The sequence below is a fragment of the Hemicordylus capensis genome, chromosome 7, assembly GCF_027244095.1.
Source record: "Hemicordylus capensis ecotype Gifberg chromosome 7, rHemCap1.1.pri, whole genome shotgun sequence".
In the NCBI taxonomy this organism is placed as follows: domain Eukaryota; kingdom Metazoa; phylum Chordata; class Lepidosauria; order Squamata; family Cordylidae; genus Hemicordylus; species Hemicordylus capensis.
Genome location: NC_069663.1, coordinates 18,324,623 through 18,347,087, shown reverse-complemented (window position 1 = coordinate 18,347,087; position 22,465 = coordinate 18,324,623). Strand labels below are relative to the sequence as shown.

The window sequence follows — 22,465 nt, the reverse complement described above, 5'->3', positions numbered from 1 at the left end:
GTATCTGAAGAGTGGTACTTATCACATCCCCCTCTAAACTGACTTCTCTCCAGTTCCTTTGCTATAAACCAACACTGTTAAAAAGTTGGCAACAATGGTCTGTTTCTTTCTTGGGGGGGAGTTGAGAGATTCAGCAAGAGATATTCCTGACTTCTTGAGAAATGAGCCAGGACTTTTTTTAAAAAGGCAAGGAAGGGTTCACACACACCCAACATTTTCTATTATTATTAATTATAATTGTAATCATGTTTCTGGACTAAACTCACTATGCTGCTTTTAACCGTGAAAGCCCTATATGGCATTGGACCAGGGTGTCTTGGGGATCATCTCCTCCTGTTATATGCCACTCTGAAGGGCAGACCTTTTAAAGAAACAACTTTTTAAAAGAAATAAAAATCAATATATTTATACAGATTTTCCTCAAAACATTTAGTGCAATTTTTTTAAATCATTCCTATAAGATAAACTTATAAAAGTGGCGGTCTTAAAGTGGCGGTTTCCCTATATTTAATAGGGGGAGAGCAAACTGACCTTGTCCAATCCCAACATAGCATCTCTCCAGGGGTTGTTGCTGGTGTCTACCTTGTGTTTCTTTTTAGACTGTGAGCTCTTTTGTGACAGGGAACCATCTGGTTTATGTATTATTGGTTTGTTTGTTTATGTAAATTGTTTTGAGAACTTTTGTTTAAAAGGAATATACAAATATTTGTTGTAGTAGCAGTATTTAGTATCCTGGTACTATAGATTTGTGGTGGGCGCCTATGGCAAAAAACAAATTCAATCAATACAATTGGCTTATTTGTTTCACTATAGCCATAACAAAGATATCTGACTTAGTTAAAAGAACATAAAAATTTGCAGGACACTCAAAAACGGAAACATTAACTCAGAACGATTCAGAACAGATTGTATCCATTTGCCACCTACTCTGATGGCAAAAACAAACTCTTCGTGTAACTTTTTTAAACCAAGTGCTGCCAATTGGGGGAAAAGTACCCTTCACCACCACTGCTAATTTAATACAAAGGTTCCACCCAGTCCCCTTGATTTAAGGCGGCAACCTTTTTAGAACCTCTAGTTTGAAATCAAAGAATGCAGAACACACTTACCGATAATGCTGTGCAATTCCAAGTTGAAGCCGTCACGGGTTCATTGATGCAGGCCCTCTGGCTGAGCATCTCAGATGCGCTTAAGCTACTTTTGGTTCTTCTAGAGTCCAGTTCTGGAGTATTCCAAGAGTTTACAGTGGCACTGGCTCTTCTGGAGTTCTGCTCAATTGCATATATGCGTGCGCTGGTCCCTTCTGGCCTGGAAAGGTCTGCAGACGATCTATAAGGGTTTCGAGTTGTTGAATTCTCAACCCCTTTGGTTGCAGAGTCTTCTGAAGACTGCAGACCCCTCCGTGTCCTCCACGTACTTCGCACCGTGACGTGTTTGGCATCTGACAAGTTGGCCTCTGAAGAGCTGTGGCTCTTCCAGCTGATGGTATCCGCGGCTGCCTCGCTGTTTCTCTCAATGGTTTCAGAAGGTTTTATTGTAATGCTGCTTTTCGAGACGACCGTCTCCACCCTGCTTCTCGGAGCGGACTCCCCATTTTTATCAGTCTCCGGTAGCTTCAGGGTTATATTGCTCTTGTTCATGGATATCTCGCCAGGTGTGCTGGTTGTCTTTGCTCCTGATGAGAGCTCATTCGGAATGACTCGAATGTTGCTGGCGGACATTTGCAGCTGTTCCTTTGGAGCTTCGTTGGTGCTGGCCCTCGGAGTAACGGGCTCAGAGGGGTAGATGGTGATACTGCTAGTCATTTTGTGGGATCCGGTTTTCAAGACCGAGTGCTGCTTTTCAGAGGTCCCTTCCAGTCCGGATCCTGCACCACCCATGATTTCTTTCACATCTTTCTCCACAATCGCAGGCTTGATAACAGCCTTCGAACTTAGAGCTTCCCTTGGACTGAACGGCCTTTTGGATCTCAACCCTGTGATGCCAGCAGTTCTGGATGACCTGCCAAATTCTTCTTCGCCACATGTATTTTTGTTGTTCTCAAAGAGAGACGCTCGAACAGTGCCCCGGGAGCTTGTGAATTCTCTGGAAATGGGTTCCCTTTTTACCCCTAAATTGGTAGAACTGGCTGCAATTCCACCTCTCTCCTCATCCGTGTTGAATTTCTCATGGCTGCCAGATCTTATAGCTTTGGCTCTCGCAGAAGTGGGTTTCAGACCAACGTGGTTAGCATCGGCCGCTAAGCCAGTGGTGGTCTGACCCATTTCTTCCTTCCGAGAAGCTGAGACACCCTGCAAGAGATCTTCTTGACTTCTTGAGATTAGCCAAGACTTCGATAAAGGCAATGGCTTTGCCATTTCAAGCTGAGCATCCATGCTCTCATTTTCTTGTGAGTTAACTACTTTTACAGAACCCTCTTCCACGGGTTGCCTGCGAGAGCATACGGGTGCTATGGCTTCTGTCTTTGAGCTGGCAAGCTCGGCGGCTAACATTTCTGAAGAGAGATGGCGTCTATAGGATGGAGCAGCTCCATTGGATATCCCACGATTTGTCTTTGAGATGTAAACCTCTGTTGCAACAACAGGTACTTCTGTATGATTTGTCTTAATACCCTTTTCAGAAGAGGACATCACAGTTTCTCCTTTGTTCCACTTTTCTTCAAGTGCATCGGGCTTACAGTGATTCGCATCATTAAAAGACGGGGATACTTTTTCAACTTTGCTCCGCAATACATTCTCGCTCTTGGGTTTCAAGGAGGGCTTCATAGCTTTGTGTTCCTGTGCCGCAGGTGGGTAACGGCTCAGCACAGATGGTTGTTCCCTAGATTTCTTCACCTCAGGTGGTGGGGTCTCTTTCTGTGAGGAAAGGTGGGTTGATTTGTCTTCCGCTCGTTTACTATCGGTTGCTATAGCGTCCAACAATGCTGACGTACTAGATGCCTTAGCCCCTCGCCTACTGTTCAGATTCGGACTTGGAACCCGTCTGCTGCTTTGGCTATAGTTCTCATTATTAAATGAGAATTCACGGTTGCGTATTCTCTCCCGCCTGTGCTGAGGTGAAAGTTCCCGGGATTTAGGTTTTGAAACCGTTGACTCGGCTGTCACAGCTCGATGTTTAGGTCTGTCGTGTTTAACTCGGCTGGGTAAATTGATTTCCTCAGGCTCGGCCTCACCATTCTCCAGCTCTTTTTGCTTCTTCATCCGCATTTTTATTTCTTCGAGCTGGCCCGTGAGAAGCTTGTTTTTATTCTGCTCACTCAAGAAGCTGTCGTGCAAATCGTTATTTTTGGCTCGCAGAGTTTTAAGTTCTTCTTCTAAAGTCTCAGAAAGTTTGATTTGAGTTTTAAGCTTCTCGATTTCTTGATTGAGGTCCTTCACTTTGTTGTCTTCTTGGTTTTTATTCTTCTGGTTTTCCGATCTGTTCCGTGTTTCATTCTCCACGAGCTTTAGGTAATCCAAGCTCCCTTTTCTCCTGGTTTCTTTAGATGACAGTGCAGAAGTACTCACGTCCACTTCAATCCTCATATCATTCCTCTCAAGAATACTATTGGATGATTTTTCCAGCAGGTTAGATGCATTTCGGGTTTGATCCACCCGGTTCAATTTATTATTTTGCTCAAGTTTTTGTGTTAGCTCCTGTATTATCTTTTCATTCTGCTTCTCCTTTTCGGTGAAGTTTTTTCTTTCGCTGATGAAAGCAAGGGCTAAGGATCTCAGCTTTTCGAGTTCGCTCACCAAACTCTGCTCGGTTTTATCCAGCCGGTCTTCAGATTGTTCAAGCTCTTTGACTTTCACCCGAAGAACTTCCAGTTCTGTCGAAATCTTCTTGGTCAGGTTCTTCTCCTCATTGAGGCTGAGGCATAGCTGAGTGCAGTCATTTTTACTCCGGCCAAAGGCCTCCTCGAGTTTCTCCAGTTCTGCCATTCGCTTCTGAAGCCGCTCAATTTCGGATTTCAGTTCCCGAGTAAGACTTTCTTCTTCTTCGAGTTTCTCCTTCATCAGCCGACACAGCTCTTCTGCCTTCCTGATTTCCTCATCTTTGCCTTCTATTTTCAGCACTCTTTTCCGTAGAGTTTCCACATCGGCCAGCATGCTGGAGTTGCTGCCTTCAGCCTGGATCACTTTGTCCTGTAACTCTAGAAGTTCATCTTCAGCTTTCTGGAGGTTTTTTGTCGCTTCCTCTAATTCATCGAGGCGGCGGCCGAGACTCTGCAGCTTAAAGCGTAAGTGGCGATTTGATGTCTCCTTATAGGCCGAGTACTCTGCCATCTTTGACCTTGGTTTTTTAAATTCTTCAGATGACAGAGAAGAAATGTCTTTTTAAAACTCTTTATTTTTCTTCTTAGGTCATTAAGCTTCTTGGGGAGACAAGCTGCACCTGAAAAGAGAAAGCAGAAAGTGAATATAACAAAAAGGAAAGATTTATTTACTATTACATTCCCTTCACGAGCTGAGATTTAAATTGTTTGATTGGAAGTACCGTATTTACTTGAAGACAAGATGGTCCTGAATTTAAGATGACTTCTTTACAAAATATGGGTTAAAAATAGGTTATACTATTTATTCAAGAGAACTTTGAACTTAAGATGACCCTCCGCTCCATATATCTATCTATATATTTCTCTAAGGTATACCCATTGCCAATCCCATGTGTGGCAGTTCTCGCGAGAGTTCGCAAGTGAGCTGACAGCAGGGGAAGAGAGAAGTGGCAGCAACAGACAGGCGGGAAACAAAATGGTGAGGGGGGGGAGAAAATGGCAGTGGCGGGCGGGGGAAGAAAACAGCAGACGGGAGAAAACAGCAGATGGGAGAAATCGGCGGACGGCCAGCTGGTGGGGAAAGAAATCAGTGGCCAGTCACAAAAGAAATTGGCAGCCAGGTGGCAGGCATGGGAAACTAGAGGTGTAGATTTCTGTGCCCGGCCCAGATGTTCTGTGCCCGGCCCAGCTAGTTTCTAATTAAAGGAACTTGGGGAAAGCCTAGTCTTGGATTCAAGTAATTACAGTACGATGTGACCCTGTGCAGAACCACCCAAAACCTCTTGCTTCTAATAATGTTCCATTAACAGGAAGAAGGATATGATCTTCAACCTCAGTAGAAGCTGCCATGCCTAAAGAATAGCAGGGGAGGAGGGAAGCCCCCAAAGGCATCCTATACCCTCCAAAGTATAACAAGGTTTGCTAATTGTCTGGTATTTTGTACGCCTAATGGGTATTTTTGCTTTGTGGCCAGTATCAAGTATTTTGCTTAATAAACCAGCTGTTTTGATCTGCAGAAATTTATTCAACTAATCCCATATCCTGATCCATTATTGTCTAGTCCATGATGCAACAAAATGTATCAGGCTTCACAACTAACTAGTATACCAACTTGCCCAGGGGTAGGCAGCCTTGGATCTCTGGCTGTTGTTGAACTACAACTCCCATGACCCCCCAGCCACAACTGAACGTGCCAGACCCCACTTCTGATCCAGAGTATTCAGCTTTGGCCAAAGCTTTGCACAGGCCCAATCAACAGGCCCACCATGGGCTCCCAGGCCTTACAACAGGCGTGCTCACCTTCAGCCCTCCTGCAGCTGTTGGCCTACAACTCCCATAATCCCTAGCTATTGGCCACTGTGGCTGGGGATTATGGGAGTTGTAGTCCAAAAACAGCTGGCGGCGGGGGGGGGGGGGGCAAAGTCGAGCAGACCTGCCTTACAACGAAGACAACAGTGTTAGGGCATCTTGTTTTTACTTGCTGGGAGTCTTTTTTCCAGCGGGGATCATTCAACAATGCCATCTCCCTCCTGCAAGTGGAACAGCCCCCTCTAGACTACCTCAGGACTCTACCACCTCTTTGATGTGTTGTCCAGCCCTTGGGAAGACCAACTGCAGCACAACCATTAAGCACATAACATTCACCGAAAGGCACAAGTTCTACCTTGCTCCTGCTTACAGTTTTTTCCAGGCAACTGTTCATGAGCTCCAAGTCACACATTTAAATAATAATAATAATAATAATAATAATAATAAGCAGTGGGAGGCTCTCCTGTGGCCCGTTTTCCATACGCAACAGAATGTGGTGGGAATGAAGGTGGAAAAATCCTGAGGTGATAGAATGGACGGGACCACTTCAGATTGCACACCAGCAATCACATTTATGAATGAATAAACCACAGCTCTGAATTTGTCTTGTTTTGTTGTTAACTTTGCAAGGCAAAAATCAGCTCAACAGGGAAGAGGTTGGTCTAAAACCTCTCCCCCACATGCACTCGCTTAAAAAACGAACAACCTTGCAGGGAGCCTTTTACGGCATTCAAAAACGGCAACCCCTATGCGCGTCTAAAGTGGTGTCGCCCCACTCTCCTGCCTCAGAATCCTACTGCCTCCTCCTCCCGCACGGGCAAGACCAGGCATTTCAAAGTTCTGCAAGACGACGAGCGAGAGGACGACAGCAAGTGCGCTGCCACACAAAACGCACCGAAGGGTCACTGCTGCGCCTTGCTGGGAAGCCTGTTTGGAAGTGACTCATTTCCCACAGGCAGCAGGGTCATTCAACAGCAGCATGGCCACCTGCAGCCTTTGCGCAAGCAGGCCCAGCTCCTTTCCTGAAGGCGCTGCTACAAGCAGAAGGCGTGGACAGGCTCCCAGGCCACCAGTCAACCGTGGCCGGGGGAAGAGAGAGAGAGGAGAGAGAGAGAGAGAACTGTGGAAGCGAAATGGGAAGAGCAGGCTGGAGGCTGCATTCTTGGAGGCTAACAAAACATCCTTGACTGTGAGCACATCAAGCTCTGCTGCATTAAGACAAATATGGAAGGGGCCCACAAGGATGCAACACAAGACAAAAACCTTAATGTTGTGGGGACTTTAGTACACGTCAGCAAGCCAAAAGGATACTCATAGGAACACAGGAAGCTGCCATATACTGAGTCAGACCATTGGTCTATCTAGCTCAGTATTGTCTTCACAGACTGGCAGCGGCTTCTCCAAGGTTGCAGGCAGGACTCTCTCTCAGCCCTATCTGGGAGATGCTGCCAGGGAAGGGACTTGGAACCTTCTGCTCTTCCCAGAGCGGCTTCATCCCCTGAGGGGAAGATCTTGCAGTGCTCACACTTCTAGTCTCCCATTCATATGCAACCAGGGTGGACCCTGCTTAGCTAAGAGGACAAGTTGTGCTTCCTACCACAAGACCAGCTCTACTCCCTCATAAGGATACTCCTGTATCCTCTCTTTGGCAGTAACTTTCCTTTTCAAGCGTATCTGGATGCCATCTGTTTGCAAGGGCGAATGCCTTTGCCCTAATCCCCACCTGAGATGAATATGGCACACAGGGTCAAAACGCAGCTCTCTGCTTGGCAGTCGTTGGCCTCTGCTCTCCTCCAGAGGGCTGAGCAACTTCCTTTTTCCTAACCGATGCTGAGCGGTGATGTGGGTTTTCTGGAACATTTAGATTGGGGGGGGGGGGGGCGGCAGACACTTTTCAGGAAAGAAAAGAGAAAAGAACAGAAGTGCAGGTAGGCAGGGGATGGATTTGTAAATGTCATGTCAAGAGGATGACAGGCTGGAACTGTTCTTGACATGCTAGCTTTCCACAGACAGGAAGGTTTAGTCTTGTTTAATATTTACCTAAATCCACCTTAAGTGGCACAGTGTGGAAATGCTTGACAAACAAGCAGAAGGTTGCCGGTTCGAATCCCCACTGGTACTATATTGAGCAGCCACGATATAGGAAGATGCTGAAAAGTATCATCTCATACTGTGCAGGAAGAGGCAATGGTAAACCCCTCCTGTATTCTACCAAAGAAAACCACCGGGCTCTGTGGGCGCCAAGAGTCGAAACTGACTTGACGGCACACTTCACCTTTTCGTTAAGAACTGCTATATCAGGCCTAAGGCCTATCTAGTCCTGATTCATGCAGTGGCCCACCAGATGCCTCTGGGAAGCCCACAGGCAAGAGCTGAGGGCATGCCCTCTCTCCTGCTGTTGATCCCCAGCAACTGGTATTGAGAGACATCTTGCCTCTGAGGCTGGGGGTGGCCTATAGCCCTCAAACTAGTAGCCACTGATAGAGCTGTCCTCCATGAATTTATCTAAACCCCTCTTAAAGCCATCCAGGCTGCTGGCAGTCGCCATGTCTTGTGGCAGAGAATTCCACAAAGTGATTATGCATAATGTGGAAAAGTATTTTCTTATGTTGGTCCTAAATACACTTGCAAGTGTATTCACCCACTGAACCAAACCATCTGCATTTTGAAGCAGTATAGTCCCAAGAGAACTATTCTTTATGCTTTAAAAAAAAAAATACTATACTTACCCAAACAGAAGACGACTCTGAGTTTACGATGACTCCCTTAAAATAAGGCAGATTAAATGCAGGTTATACCTCTATTTACCCAAAAGGAAGAAGATTCTAAATTTAAGACAATTTCTTACACCAAAGTACTTGGGGGAAAACCTAGTATTGAATTCAGGTAAATATGGTATAATATGTAGTTTGGCCATGCACAGATGTGCATAGTTATCAGGGAAGAGCGATAAAAATATGATGTGTAAAAAATAACTGGTGGTTGTAAAATAATCTCTCTCTTCAATGTTTTTATGTGAGTTTCTTGCAAATAAACATACTAGCTGACATCCTAACGAAAGAAGTGAATGCACACCAAAAAGATGTGCCTTGAACGGCTGGGAGCTTCTTAGCTGCACAGCATGGAGTCGTGCAGGGGGTGATTTGCAGTGATCTATGCTTCCCTTGGAAACTGGAAATGCTTTCCCTTGAAAGCCCTGTGGAACACGAGAATATGTCCCAGAAGTCTGCATGATCCTCAGCAAATGGCCTATGTGTATACATGGAGGTCAAACAAATGGGCTACACACATGAGCAGAGGCCCAAAATGGGTTGAAGTAGGCTGAAACGGGCCGAAGAAGGCCTGGACCGGCCCTCGAGACTTGTGGAGAAGTCAGTGGGGGTCAGGGGAGCCTGCCCCCCCCAACAGCCATTGTGAGTAAGCCTTTTTTTATTGTGCAGTAGAGGCTTCGAACCAAGCCAGGGGCCCAGTTCTGGGGTGGGGCAGTGACGCTCCGATCTGAATCTGGTCTGGATTCAAATCGAACCGGAAAACTCAGTTTTGTGCACACCCCTAATTGGCCAGAAACAACCTCCCCCTTCTCAGGTTTTCATTCTGCCTCACCTCGACAAGCTGGACCAAAACAAATCCTCCCTGTAACCAGTCATGCTGACTGCAGCTGTGGCTAAAGCTAAAGAAATTTTGTGCAAGGGAGGGAGAATTCCCCCCTTAGGAGGTTAACATTTCAGTAGGAAGCATACCTGGCCTGTAAGCTACGAAAAGCATGTAGGTTTATTTTGATTTATTTTTACATTTATATCCTGCTTTTCCTCCAAGGAGCCCAGAGTGAAGTTTATCACCCTGGTGAAGTTTATCCTCACAACAACCGTATGAGATATGTTAGGCTGAGAGATAAGTGACTGGGTCCTGAGGAGGCGAGAAGAGGAGAGGAGAGCTGGTCTTGTGGTAGCAAGCATGTCTTGTCCCCTTAGCTAAGCAGGGTCCATCCTGGTTGCATATGAATGGAAGACTAGAAGTGTGAACACTGGAAGATATTCCCCTCAGGAGATGGAAGAGCAGAAGGTTCCAGGTTCCCTCCCTGGCAGCATCTCCAAGATAGGGATGAGAGACACTCCTGCCTGCAACCTTGGAGAAGCTGCTGCCAGTCTGTGAAGACAATCCTGAGCTCGATAGACCAATGGTCTGACTCAGTATATGGCAGCTTCCTATGTTCCTGTTTCACCCAGTGAGTTTCATGGCCGAATGAGGATTTGAACCGGGATCTCCCTGGTCCCAGTCCAATATTAACCACTATACCATGCTGGCTCTCCAAAACAGAAACTGAGAAGGACACAAGCTGGTTCACAGAAGTCTAGCCTTGAAGGCTGCTGGCTGCTTTTAATACCCGAGTCGTGACTGGGTGGGCATAATTTCTCCCTTCACTGCAGCATTTCTTCTGCAGTGAAGGGAGAAGCTGCTCCCACCCAATCATGATGCAGGTATTAAGAGCACACAATGTCATCCAAGGCCAAGCCTCTGCGAATCGGCTTGTGTCATTCTCAGTTTCTCGGCTAAACCAGCAAAACCGTCTCATCTCTGAGTATTATTAAGAGACAGATGTGTCAGGCTGTGTCACTCTAAGCGACTGATGCGGTGAAAGAAAAGCAAACTCAGAAAAGGGCCTTGAGAATGTGGGAGAAGGGACTGAATGCCGAGGAGTGGCAGTGAACGGACACACCGGAAAAGCAGGGATGTAGAGGCAGGTGGCTTTAAAGTGAGCTGGTCTTGTGGTCACAAACATAAATATTCCCATTTGCTAAGCAGGGTCTGCCCTGGTTTGCATCTGAATGGGAGACTACACCTGTGAGCATTGTAAGATATTCCCCTTAGGGCAGGGATGGGGAACCTTGGCACTCCTGCAGATGTTGGCCTACAATTCCCATAATCCCTAGCTATTGGCCTCTGTGGCTGGGGATTATGGGAGTTGTTGTCCAAAAACAGCTGGAGTGCCAAGGTTCCCCATCACTGCCTTAGGGGATGGGACCACTCCAGGAAGAGCATCTGCATGCTTGCAGGCAGAAGGTTCCAAGTTCCCTCCCTGGCAGCATCTCCAAAATAGGACTGAGAGAGATTCCTGCCTGCAACCTTGGAGAAGCTGCTGCCAGTCAGTGTAGACAATACTGAGCTAGATGGACCGATGGTCTGATTCAGTAGTATATGGCAGCTTCCTATGAATGTACAGAGAACAGAGGAGAGGTCCCACCAGCCTGCTTTATTGGCACAACAGTGATTTCAACTTCTAGTTTGGTTCTTTAGCACCAGTCTAGGCACTGAAGGCGTAGGAACACAGGAAGCTGCCTTATACCGAGTCAGAGCAATGGTCCATCTAGCTCAGACTAGCAGCAGCTTCTCTAAGGTTACAGGCAGTAGTCTCTCCCAGCCCTATCTTGGAGGTGCTGCCAAGGAGAAAACCTGGGACCTTCTGCATGCAAGCCCGCTGGTATGTTTCCCAGACTATGGGAAGCACCTATATCGGGTAGCAGCGATATAGGAAGATGCTGAAAGGCATCATCTCATACTGCGTGGGAGACTGCAATGGTAAATCCCTCCTGTAATCTACCAAAGAAAACCACAGGGCTCTGTGTTCGTCAGGAGTTGATTCAAGACTCCTGCCCAATTCAACTGGGCAACCACCACCCAAGGACAGGCCATGAACGGTCAGAAAGGTGGCAGGGCTCCAGAAAAGGCAGAAAATCTTGTAGTTATATGGTAGGCAGTGCCACGGAGTTGTTTCTTCAAAACCACATGATGCCCAGGCCCAGTGGTATAGAATATGCTTTGTGTACCAAAAGGTCCCAGGTTCAACTCTCAGCCTCTGCAGGCAGGGCTGTCTGAAACCTGGGAGAATCGCTGCCGGTTAGTGTAGACAATACTGAGCCAGATGTACCAGTGGTCAGACTCTGTAGAAGGCAGCTTCCTATGTGCCTCTGCGACTGCCATCAATTTCCCCCTCCAACAGGCTGCCCTGGTAATGCAGAGTTCCAGGAACTAAAGTCTGACCTTCAAAACTTCAAACCTGCCGTAATTAAGATGTGCCAGTCATCCAATTTTCTGCCCGTGCTAGGGAACCTCCTCCTCGCCTCTATTATCTTAGCAGAATGCTAATGAGTATGCACTGTACTCATTCTTGTTTCTTCTCGTTTAAAGGCATTTTGGACAGATGTGGTTTTAAAAGCCACATATTCTACTTTCTTTTATGGTTAGGAAATTACAGTTTGTTCCACACAGGAATACTCCGTGTGCTACTAAAACATTCTTAGGCTACATCAGTGTACCAAAGAAACACTAAAAGATTAATACAGTGACAGAGCAGAGCTTTATCGTGAGTGTCCCCATTTATTTATTTTTAACTGACATCTACCCAACTCAAGAGCATCTGACTTCAAGACTTTACATCTAAAAATTAGGAACGGGGCTGGGGAATTTGAGTCTCCTATTGTATTGTGTTTGTGGTAATGAAGCCTCTTACATCAACCGGTTCAGGTGGTGGCACAGAATGTTTGAGAACATTCCAACTGGTCAGATAACAAAGCCTTCAGAATGTTTGCAGTCTAACTTCTCTGAGGGGAGGGGAGATTTTCAGTTTGGCTGGAAATAAAACCTCTTAAAACTGCATTCAAGGAGAATGCTGTCATCACCATCACCATCACCATCATCTCTAGACAACGCCTCCTTAAGGGTCCAGGAAAGGCTGATGTTTCTTGGGGTAAGACACCAAAGAAGAAAATTCAATGGTTATAAATCCTAACAGTCATACCATGTTCACAGCAATACTTCAAGAAGTCATTCAAACTTGCCATCAGCTGAAATCCATTGTGGAATTATAATCACATATAGACTCAAAGGGCAAATGGGATTCTACTATCCCCTACACCTCCCCTCAAGCTACCAGTCTATATCTCCACAGAAGGCGAATGTAACTACATCATTAGTCCACTTGCCAGAAAGCCTGAACCAGTCATTTTGTGAAAGGAGACATAGAAAGGGGCCTTTGGTCCATCTGGCTCAGTGGACGATGCCTCTCCAAAGTTTCAGGAAAGAGTCTTTTCCAGCTGGAGATGTCAGGGATTGAACCTGGGACCTTCTGCATGCAAATCAGATGCTCTACCACTGAGCTACAGTGCCATCCACAAAGGACTCCATCTTTTCAGAGATGGAACCCACAGCAGCAGAAATTCCATCTAGCCAACCAGAACCGGTGAGATAATGGACAAGATCTCAATGATATAAAGAAAAAATCCCTATACATAAAGCTCTCATAATCTTGGGGGAACCTTTCTCCCTGATCTCCTAACTTCCTGATGGGAATTTACTCAACTTAGCAAACAGGGCATGAAACCTCCCTCTGAATATAATTGCACGGCTGAAGGAGAAATTACTCAAAGGATTAGTGCCTGTTCCACCCTAATGAAGGACATTAAATGCAGGCCTTAGTGCAACAGACCTTAGGATTCACTCCATCCTCTGAAGACACCACAAGAGTTCAGGTGGGCCCTGCTTCACTTGGTCAACAAGGAAGATCTCAGTGGAAGGTTAAGATTCAGCTACTACTTTGGCTTGAACCTTTGTGCGTGCAGCACCATTCTTTCATGCTACGGTTATGCCATGCCCACCCCTGTGAGCCACCATTTCACACCTGGCTCTGGCTGGTGGATCTTGCAGGTTCTAGTGGGGGCGGGGGGACGACGACTGATTTTGCAAGTCTGAAGAATTCCCTCCCCCCCACCCCATACATCACACTGGCTCCACTCCAGATCGACATCCCCTTTTGTTCTGCACAAAACCGACTTCACAACATACACTAGCAGGGGACCCCTGGGCCATCAGCCAAAAGACCAAAAAAAAAAACCCACAACAACCCAAAAATTGTTTCATACAGACAGCAGAACATTAACAAACAGCATTTGTTTACCTTGCCTTTAGGAGGCAACAGAAGGAGCTAACACGGCTGGGTCCAAAAGATTAGGAAGGCCACCCTGGTCACTTGAGACTTCTCAAGTGTTTCATTTGTTCAGGCAAACAGCAAATAGCCACATTAAGTTGTCCCGAACCACAAGCGCAGCCACATGCAGGGTAACACAGAAACCCGGACTGTAGTGAAGTCAGAGGCACTCTTACCCCAGGACTTTGGGGCCAAAGTCCAGGGATGCAACACCCCCTGGGGTTCCCCAAATCCTCTTTCGTCTGTCCTGGGTGGTGTGGTTTGTGCCCTCAAGAACCTACATGTTAAAAAAATGATGCTTAACTTGCAGCGGGAGGGGCTCCAAAGGCCTTTAGGTCCAGGCTCCAAAATTACCTAGGTGCACCTCTGAGTGAAGTTGCAGAACTGTGTCTGTCTCGACATGCATACAGGTGCCCCATTTAGGTTATGTGTGTGTATATATATTGTACCATCAGTGTTTATGGTGACTTACAGAGTTCCCAGTCCCCATGTAGGAATAACTGTAAACAGACATGTTAAAATATCCTTTTTCTGCAATCCTATGGATGATTTTAAAAACACAATTTAAGGCATTTTACCATCTGAAAGCTGGACTTAAGTACTGACACTTTTGAACTTTGGTGCTGGAGAATACTTTGGAGGATACCATGGACAGCCAGGAAAACAAACAAATTGATCATAGAACAAATCAATCCAGAATCTTCACTTGAGGCACAAATGACCAGGCTCAAACTATCATACTTTAGACACGTTATGCGAAAACCCAGCTCCCTTGAAAAGTCCACAATGAGGGGAAAAGTTGAAGGAAAGAGAAGAGGACGACCAGCAGCAAGGTGGATGGACTTGATTACGACAGCAATCAATGCACCACTGAGAGACCTCAAAGGCCAAGTTGAAGGCAGATCATCCTGGAGAGAATCCATCTATGTGGTCACTAAGAGTCGACACCAACTTGACGGCACTTAATCAATCAATCAAGTCTTATGTGGTTTATGTGATTGAGCGTCCCTGTAAACAACTGTATGTGTGGGAAACCTCCACAGTGGCCAATAGCCAGGGATTATGGGAGTTGTAGGCCAACAACTGCAGGAGGGCTGAAGGTGAGTAGCCCTGCTACAGCACATTTAAAAAACGGGGGGATACCCAGCAGCCTTTGCTTCTCCAACAGAGGCCAGAATATCCTTCCCCCTGCTGCTGCTGCCGCCGCGCCAGGGAAAGTGGAGCAGAGTATTTTGGGGCAGGAAAGATGGAAGCAAACTTCCATGACACCTTCCATATTAGGTTGAACAGGGGAGCCTTTAGATCTGCTCTGAAACTGTTTTAACTGACACTTGTTTTCAAGCCATCCATTTTGTGTTACTGACTTTGATATTCTTGATATTCTCTTCCGAGTTTCCTATATGTTGGGGCAAGGGGTGTAACCAGCAAAACATTCCAAGCTCTGCTTTCCTCTTTATCAGCGCTCAACCCCCTGGCTTGCTACGCCTAGAGACCAGTTGCCGCTGGAGCGAAGGACAGGCACACAGGGGACAGACAAGACAAGTTACAATTTGCAGGAGGTCAGGAAACCCTGCCTTGGAGTTAATCAGAAGTGACAGAAACCCCACCCACCTAAGCCAGACACTGACTCACAGCTAGGTGAATACCCCGAACACAGGAATTGCATTCCAGTTAGGGGGCAGGCCTGAACTGTGAGTTATTTATTGCACCCGGAGGAAACGGCTGAATCCTAGACACTTCTTTCTGCGCACGCTCTCCGGAACTTGGTCCCTTGGTCCGCAGGATCACACGCTCTAGTTATTGTTCTTCGACTTCCTCGTGGCATTCGGATTCCTATTAGGAAAACAATGCCAGGCTCCTGCCGCAGTTCAGCCAGAGAAGACTTTGTGCATGTTGCTCAGCTCAGACAGCAACACAGGCCCCCAGGGTTCATGCAGCCGGGTCCACCCGGGGAAAGTGCAATCACGTGTGGAACCATTAACGCGGGCCCCACTTCTCCAGCAGCAAAGCTGTGTACATTTGGCGGGTCCAGGAACTAACCAAACACACATGGAATCTGGTCTCTGGAGCAAAAGGCAGAATCCTGAAAAAGCTTCACTTCTGAATTTTAAAATAGGGATTGTAGCCAGCACTATGCCCAAGGCGGGGTCCTAATCTTACAGCTCTGCCCTCCGCCCAGCCTAGGAGCAGGCCAGTGAAGAATGTTTGTGGACTTGGAACCAGTGTTGAAATGCAAACTCCTTGCTGCCCAGAGAGACTTTACTGCAGTGGTGGAAAAAAACACCTGATGCTTGCTGCTGTGCAATCGCTCTGGTCTTTCCCCTCCCCGCCAGTGGTAGGACATGAACCAGCTGGGCTGGTCAGTACCATTGCGGCGGCGGGGGGGGGGGTGTTCAGTACCAATGCTTCTTGTGATTTTTTTAAAAGGTCTACAGCCTTAGAGATGGAAAACAGGCGATAGCTAGTGTTTGCTGAAACAGGGGCTCCCAGATGCTGTTGACTAAAGCAGGGATCCTCAACGTTGGGCCACCAGATGTTATTGGACTTCAACTCCCATAATCCCCAACCAAAGACCACTGGGGCTTGGGATGATGGGAGTTGAAGTCCACTAACATCTGGGGGCCCAATGTTGAGGATCCCTGGACTAAAGTAAAGTTGTGTTGCCGAGACGGTGTAGACTCCTGGCGACCATAGAGCAGCAGCGATGGAGGAAGATGCTGAAAGGCATCATCTCATACTGCGTGGGAGGAGGCAATGATAAACTCTGATGAAGGGCTCTGTGGGCGCCAGGAACCAAAATCAACTTTCCCTTTAAAAGCCACCTAATGGCACAGCAGGAAGTGACCTGCCTAGCAAGCATGAGGCTTCCGGTTCGAATCCCCGCTGGTACGGGAAACACCTATATAGGGCATTAGCGATAGAGGAAGATGCTGAAAGGCATCATCTCATACTACGCGGGAGATGGCAATGGTCAACCCCTCCTGTATTCTACCAAGAAAACCACATGGCTCTGTGGTCGCCAGGAGTCGACACCGACTCAACAGCACAACTTTATTTTAGAACAAGTATAACCACCTTAACTGGTGCAGCCGGGAAATTCTTGACTAAAAAGCAGAAGGTTGCTGGTTCGAATCCCCGCTGCTATTCTACCAAAGAAAACCACAGGGCTCTGTGGGTGCCAGGAGTCGAAATCGACTTGACAGCATATTTTACCTTTACTATATCGGGCAGCAGCAATATAGGAAGATGCTGAAAGGCATCCTTTCTTACTGCGTGGGAGGAGGCAATGGTAAACCCCTCCTGTATTCTACCAAAGACAACCACATGGCCCTGTGGTTGCCAGGAGTCGACACCGACTCGCCGGCACACTTTACCAAGCTATGCCCTTGGCAGGTGACTATTTCTTCATCCTAGTGAGGACCATGTTCATACATGCAGCAGAATCCATCAACAGGCCTAAAATACAGACAAACATGTTCAAATTGCATAATTTAATTTGAGTCCCAGCAAGCAACAAGTGGGATCCAGATGTGAGCACTGTCTGCAATGAGATATTCTCCTTAGGGGATGGAGCCATAGCTCAGTGGTAGAGCATCTGCTTTGTATGCAGAAGGCCCCAGGTTCGAGCCCTGCCAGCATCCCCAGGTAGGGCTGGGAAAGACTGCAGAGCCACTGGCTGTCAGAATAGACAATACTGGGCTCAATGGGCCAACCGTCAGACCCGGTAGAAAGCAGCTTCCTATGTATGTTCCTGTGACTGCCATAAACATGCTGCTGTAAGGTCGGAGTGTACAATGGGGCTCAGGGTCTGAGAAGGTCCAAGGCTACTCTCAGGCTAGAGCAGGGATTCTCAGGCTGGCGTCCCCAGAGATGGTCGAACTACCATTTCTATCATCCCCAGCCACAAGAGAGGGGAGCTGGTCTTGTGGTAGCAAGCATGACTTGTCCCCTTAGCTAAGCAGGGTCCACCATGGTTACATTTGAATGGGAGACTAGAAGTGTGAGCACTGGAAGAGATTCCCCTTCTTAGGGGATGGAGCCGCTCTGGGAAGAGCAGACCTAGGTTCCAAGTTCCCTCCCTGGCAGCATCTCCAAGGTAGGGCTGGGAGAGATTCCTGCCTGCAACCTTGGAGAAGCCGCTGCCAGTCTGTGAAGACAGTACTGAGCTAGAGAGACCAATGGTCTGACTCAGAGAATATGGCAGCTTCCTACGTTCCTTAGACTGTTTGGCCACTGTGGCTGGGAATGAAGGGAGTTGCAGTCCAACGATATCTGCAGACCCAAAGCGGAGAACCCCCGGGCTAGAGGACAGGGTGGAGTTGCAAAAGCCCTGGGTTCAAATCCCCACTCAAGTCACAAAGCTCACTTGGCCAAGTCACTCTCTCTGGGCCCAGCCTAGGCTGCTGTGAGGACAAAAACAATGAGATCACCCTGAGCTCTTGGGAGGAAGGGCAGGATAAGAATTTGACCCAGTAAAATGAGGTGGAGACCAAGAGGTGTACCTCTAATAAGGCAGTGACACCTGCTTGTTTAGAAATTGGTGGCCTCCATTTACCCGGATTTATAATCTCTGACTAATCAGAATGGAAGGTAGTGGCCAGGGCACAGGTGTACACTTGGCCTATTGTTCCAGGCATATGATTCTTTTTATGGATCTAGGCCAGGAGTGGCCAACTGGAGGCTCTTGTTGATGGACTACAACTCCCATCATCCCCTGCTAGTGGCTGGGGATGATGAGAGATGCAGACCAACAACACGTAGAGGGCCTCAGGTTGTCAAAGGGAAAAGAGCTGGTCTTGCAGTAGCAAGCATGAATGGTACCCTTTGCTAAACAGGGTCTGCCCTGGCTTGCATCTGAATGGGTGAACACTGTAAGCTATTCCCCTCAGGGGATGGAGCTGCTCTGGGAAGAGCAGAAGGTTCCAAGTTCCCTCCCTGGCAGCATCTCCAAGATAGGGCTGAGAAAGATTCCTGCCTGCAACCTTGGAGAAGCCGCTGCCAGTCTGTGCAGACAATACTGAGCTAGATGGACCAATGGTCTGACTCAGTATAAGGCAGCTTCCTATGTTGTCCTCTCCTGGCCTAGGCTCACATGTGGTGCCCATCAATGAAGCATCCAGGTTTACAAAAATGGAGATCTTTCTTTGTAACAAATGCATTCTTGTCACCCTCTTCAACAGTAGACTCTCAGGGGATTCAAGGTAAGAGAAGAGAACCCAAATGCTTCCATCATTCTGTGGCGGAGGGATGGAAGTACGTCGTCGTTGAGGGAAGCCAGCGAAACTGCTGCAGAGAGCCATTCAGTACAGTACTGTCCGAGAACATGTCAGCCGATCAAAGTTGGGATACATGAGGCATGAAAGTATTTAGAAACGATTAACTGAAATTGCATACAGATGTACTTAAGAACAGGGGTCCATGTGTGGTCCCCCCACCCCATTATAGAGGGCAAGTCCAGTTTCCCCATTTTTGTGTTGCAAGTGACAGACATAATTGCTACCAAGTTGAGTGATTTATTGCACTAATCAATGCATGTCTAAAGGTAAGGCGTGCCCTCAAGTCGATTTCGACTCCACAGAGCCCGGTGGTTGTCTTTGGTAGAATACAGGAGCGGTTTACCATTGCCTCCTCCTGCACAGTATGAGATGATGCCTTTCAGCATCTTCCTATATCGCTGCTGCCCGAGATAGGTGTTTCCCATAGTCCGGGAAAGCATACCAGCGGGGATTCGAACCAGCAACCTCTGGCTTGGTTGTCAAGCCATCTCTGCTCAGAAATAAATTCCAATGAGGTCATTGAGACTTACTCCCAGGCACTGTTCCCTCTAAGGTGCCCACGCGTGCACACACAAAATGTCAGCCCCCCGCGCAGCTGTTTCTGGCAGGGCCACAGTCTCGCTACACTGCTGCTCCTGCCACCACCACCCTATCGCCTGCCAAGGTCCTGGTTTCCCCCTCTCCCCGGCCGGTACGCTGCTGCCTCCTCGGGCCAGGCCTCTTCTTCCTCCAGCTCTGGCTGCAGATCTCATCCGAAGCCTCATCCAAAATCCCCTCTTACGGTCGAGATCTGTGGATGGAGGCAGAGGAGGGTGGAGGTGATGGAGGCAGCAGTAGCTTCTGCAGTGGCCACCTTGAGGAAAGAGGCAAAATTCTGCCAACGTAATTGGCAGAATGTGGGGAGGGGGGGGTTGTGTTAACACATTTATTCCTTCCTGGTGTGTGTGTGGATTCGCAGCCAACAGCATCCCCAGACCCCATTAGCAGTGACTGTGCCGGTCACTCACGTTTAAAATGGGGTCGACCAGGAAATGACCATCTTCTGAATCCTAAGTTTATAATGCACTAAGACACCCCAGCTTCTTGGAAGTGGCTTCGCAAATTGCTAAAGTGAACATCAAGCATCTCCCCCGTCCCCACCAAAAAAATCTGTTTTGATGCACTTGCTTCGTCACAGGAAACTCATTTTAAAAGCCCTCTAAATACTGGTTTGTCTTTAAATCCTAATAAGTTGGGGTAGGTCAGTATGTTGTTCAGAATTTCTTCTGCAAATACTAAAAATAAAAATAAAATAAAGTTCAATCCTGTACACTTGCACTGAGAAGATTCTATGTTCCTTCCTGGCATCTCCAAGATAGGGCTGAGAGAGATTCCTGCCTGCTGCAAACTTGGAGAAGCCGCTGCCAGTTTGTGTAGACAATACTGAGCTAGATGGACCAGTGGCCTGACTCAGTATATGGCAGCTTCCTATGTTTATCTATTTTTAAGAAGATAAGAACAGCCCTGCCAGATCAGGCCAAAGGCCCATCTAGCAGCATCCTGTTTCACACAGTGGCCCACCAGATGCCACCAGGAGCCCACAGGCAAGAGCTGAGGGCATGCCCTCTCTCCTGCTGTTACTCCCCTGCAACTGGTATTCAGAGGCATCTTGCCTCTGAGACTGGAGGAGGCCCTATAGCCCCAGACTAGTAGCCACTGATAGACCTCTCCTCCATGAAGTTATCCAACCCCCTCTTAAAGCCATCCAGGTTGTTGGCTGTCACCACATCTTGTGGCAGAGAATTCCACAAGTGGATTATGCATTGTGTGAAAAAGAACTTCCGTTTTTTGGTCCTAAATTTCCTGGCAATCAATTTCATGGGATGACCCCTGGTTCTAGAGTTATCCGAGAGGGAGAGAAATTTCTCTCTAACCCCTTTTTCCACACCATGCATGATTTTATAGACCTCGATCATGTCTCCCTGCAGTCATCTTTTTTCTAAACTTAAAAGCCCCAGGTGTTGTTGCCTTGCCTCATAAAAAAGGTGCTCTAGGCCCCTGATCATCTTGGTAGCCCTCTTCTGCACCTTCTCCAGTTCTACAATCTCCTTCTTTAGATGTGGTGAACAAAACTGTACACAGTGCTCCAAGTATAGTACTTTAAATTTGTGACGTTATTATCTGCCTTGAAGGTTCGAATCAGCTCCCAAAGATTGAACAAAAATGTACAAATTAATCAATCTACAGTTAAGGCGCTTTGGCAAGCAGTTAGTTTGGCTAATCTAAAACATGCGTTCGCTCCAATCTCTAGGATATTTGGAAGGAAATGGGAAGTCTGCCGCTTAACTATCAAAATATAGGGGCAACTAATACTCAGGCAATCAGCATTTTACAGGGTAAGAGTAAGAAAGCACAGATGATATCACATTTAAATAAACAAAACTCAGACAAGTTTTATTTTTTTAATTATTATTTTATAGGCCACTTTTAACCACCAATGGCAAATACAACTGCTTTTAAAACAGAAGACAAATAGAATTGTAAAGTACTTTCCCCCACCTTCCATATTTTGTGTGTGCGTGTGTGTGTGTGCGTGTGTGTGTGTGTGTGTGTTGTATCTCTAGTGGCACATAATAATGTACATGTGTGCACACTGCCTTGCTACTGCCGCCCAGAACCAAACTCATTCCACTCACTGATGAAAAAACATTAGAGGGAACCCGGCTCCCAGGTAAGTGTATTTAAGATTGCAGCCAAGATTACCCCTCCATTCACCATCTGCCTTTTTATTGTTTCAAGGGCTCCTTGTTAGTTTATGCAATTCAAGGTTCATTTGGCACCTTTAAATTCTCTCTCTCTCTCTCTCACTCTCACACACACACACTCACTCTCACACACATTTTTTTTTGGAAGTTGAAAAACTGGTCTTGGAAGAAGGGGAGCGGATGGATTAGTGATGTCACATTAACTATCCAATCAGTTCTGTGCACAGCTGGCTTATGCAGCAAACCAGCAGAACTAGTTCCCCCTGAGCTCGATCCTCAAGAAAACATTGTACATCTGAGAAGAGTCTAGTCAAAGCATTTCTATAGTGCTGATGTCCCCCATCATTCCAGTTGCCTATGTCCATATGCACCCTGAATTAATTTATACCAACTGTGCAGTTTACATTGCTCTGGGGAATCAGGATGAATGCCCTATTTGGGTCAAAAGAACATTTGATCAAAATTCTCTAGCCAGCTCCTCATAGCCCTTCATCTACATCCCAACTGAGGGCTAGTCAAGGATGTTAGTCTTGACCTTGGGGAAATTTTTCCTACCCATGGGCTCATACATGGAGGTCATCAAAAATATGGTAACACAACTGACATCTGTGAACAAACTGTCCAGAAGCAGAATGCTCTTGCGGTGCATTCCCTTCTTCACACCACCCTACAGCAGGCACTCAGTTGTCATATGTGGAAAGACTCAGATAGCCAAGATCAAACTAGAAGGCTGTCATCCTCCAAATCAGACCACAGGCAGTTCCTAGCTGCTTGACTTTAAAACAAGGGAAGAGCTTGACATGGAAAGAAAAATGAATTTTTGACCCCGTTGTATAACTAGCCACAAAGACAGTCTTCTCACACCACCACCAGGTTAAGTTTGGGATGATTTGTGGCA

General features: G+C 47.0%; 1 protein-coding gene and 1 non-coding gene across 4 annotated transcripts in view; one reads left to right on the top strand and one right to left on the bottom strand.

Annotated features, from left to right (window-relative positions):
• The window catches only part of LUZP1 (leucine zipper protein 1), a 72,434-nt gene that overhangs the window by 18,814 nt on the left and 31,155 nt on the right, over nucleotides 1–22,465 (bottom strand). For all 3 annotated transcript variants that reach the window (XM_053266937.1, XM_053266936.1, XM_053266938.1), the window contains exon 2: nucleotides 1,110–4,377. In XM_053266937.1, coding sequence (XP_053122912.1) covers nucleotides 1,110–4,268 — 3,159 coding nt within the window. In that variant the 5' untranslated portion in view covers nucleotides 4,269–4,377. The remainder of the gene's footprint in view (nucleotides 1–1,109; nucleotides 4,378–22,465) is intronic.
• TRNAT-UGU (transfer RNA threonine (anticodon UGU)) lies at nucleotides 17,111–17,191 on the top strand. The gene has a single exon. It is a non-coding gene; the product is annotated as a tRNA-Thr (tRNA).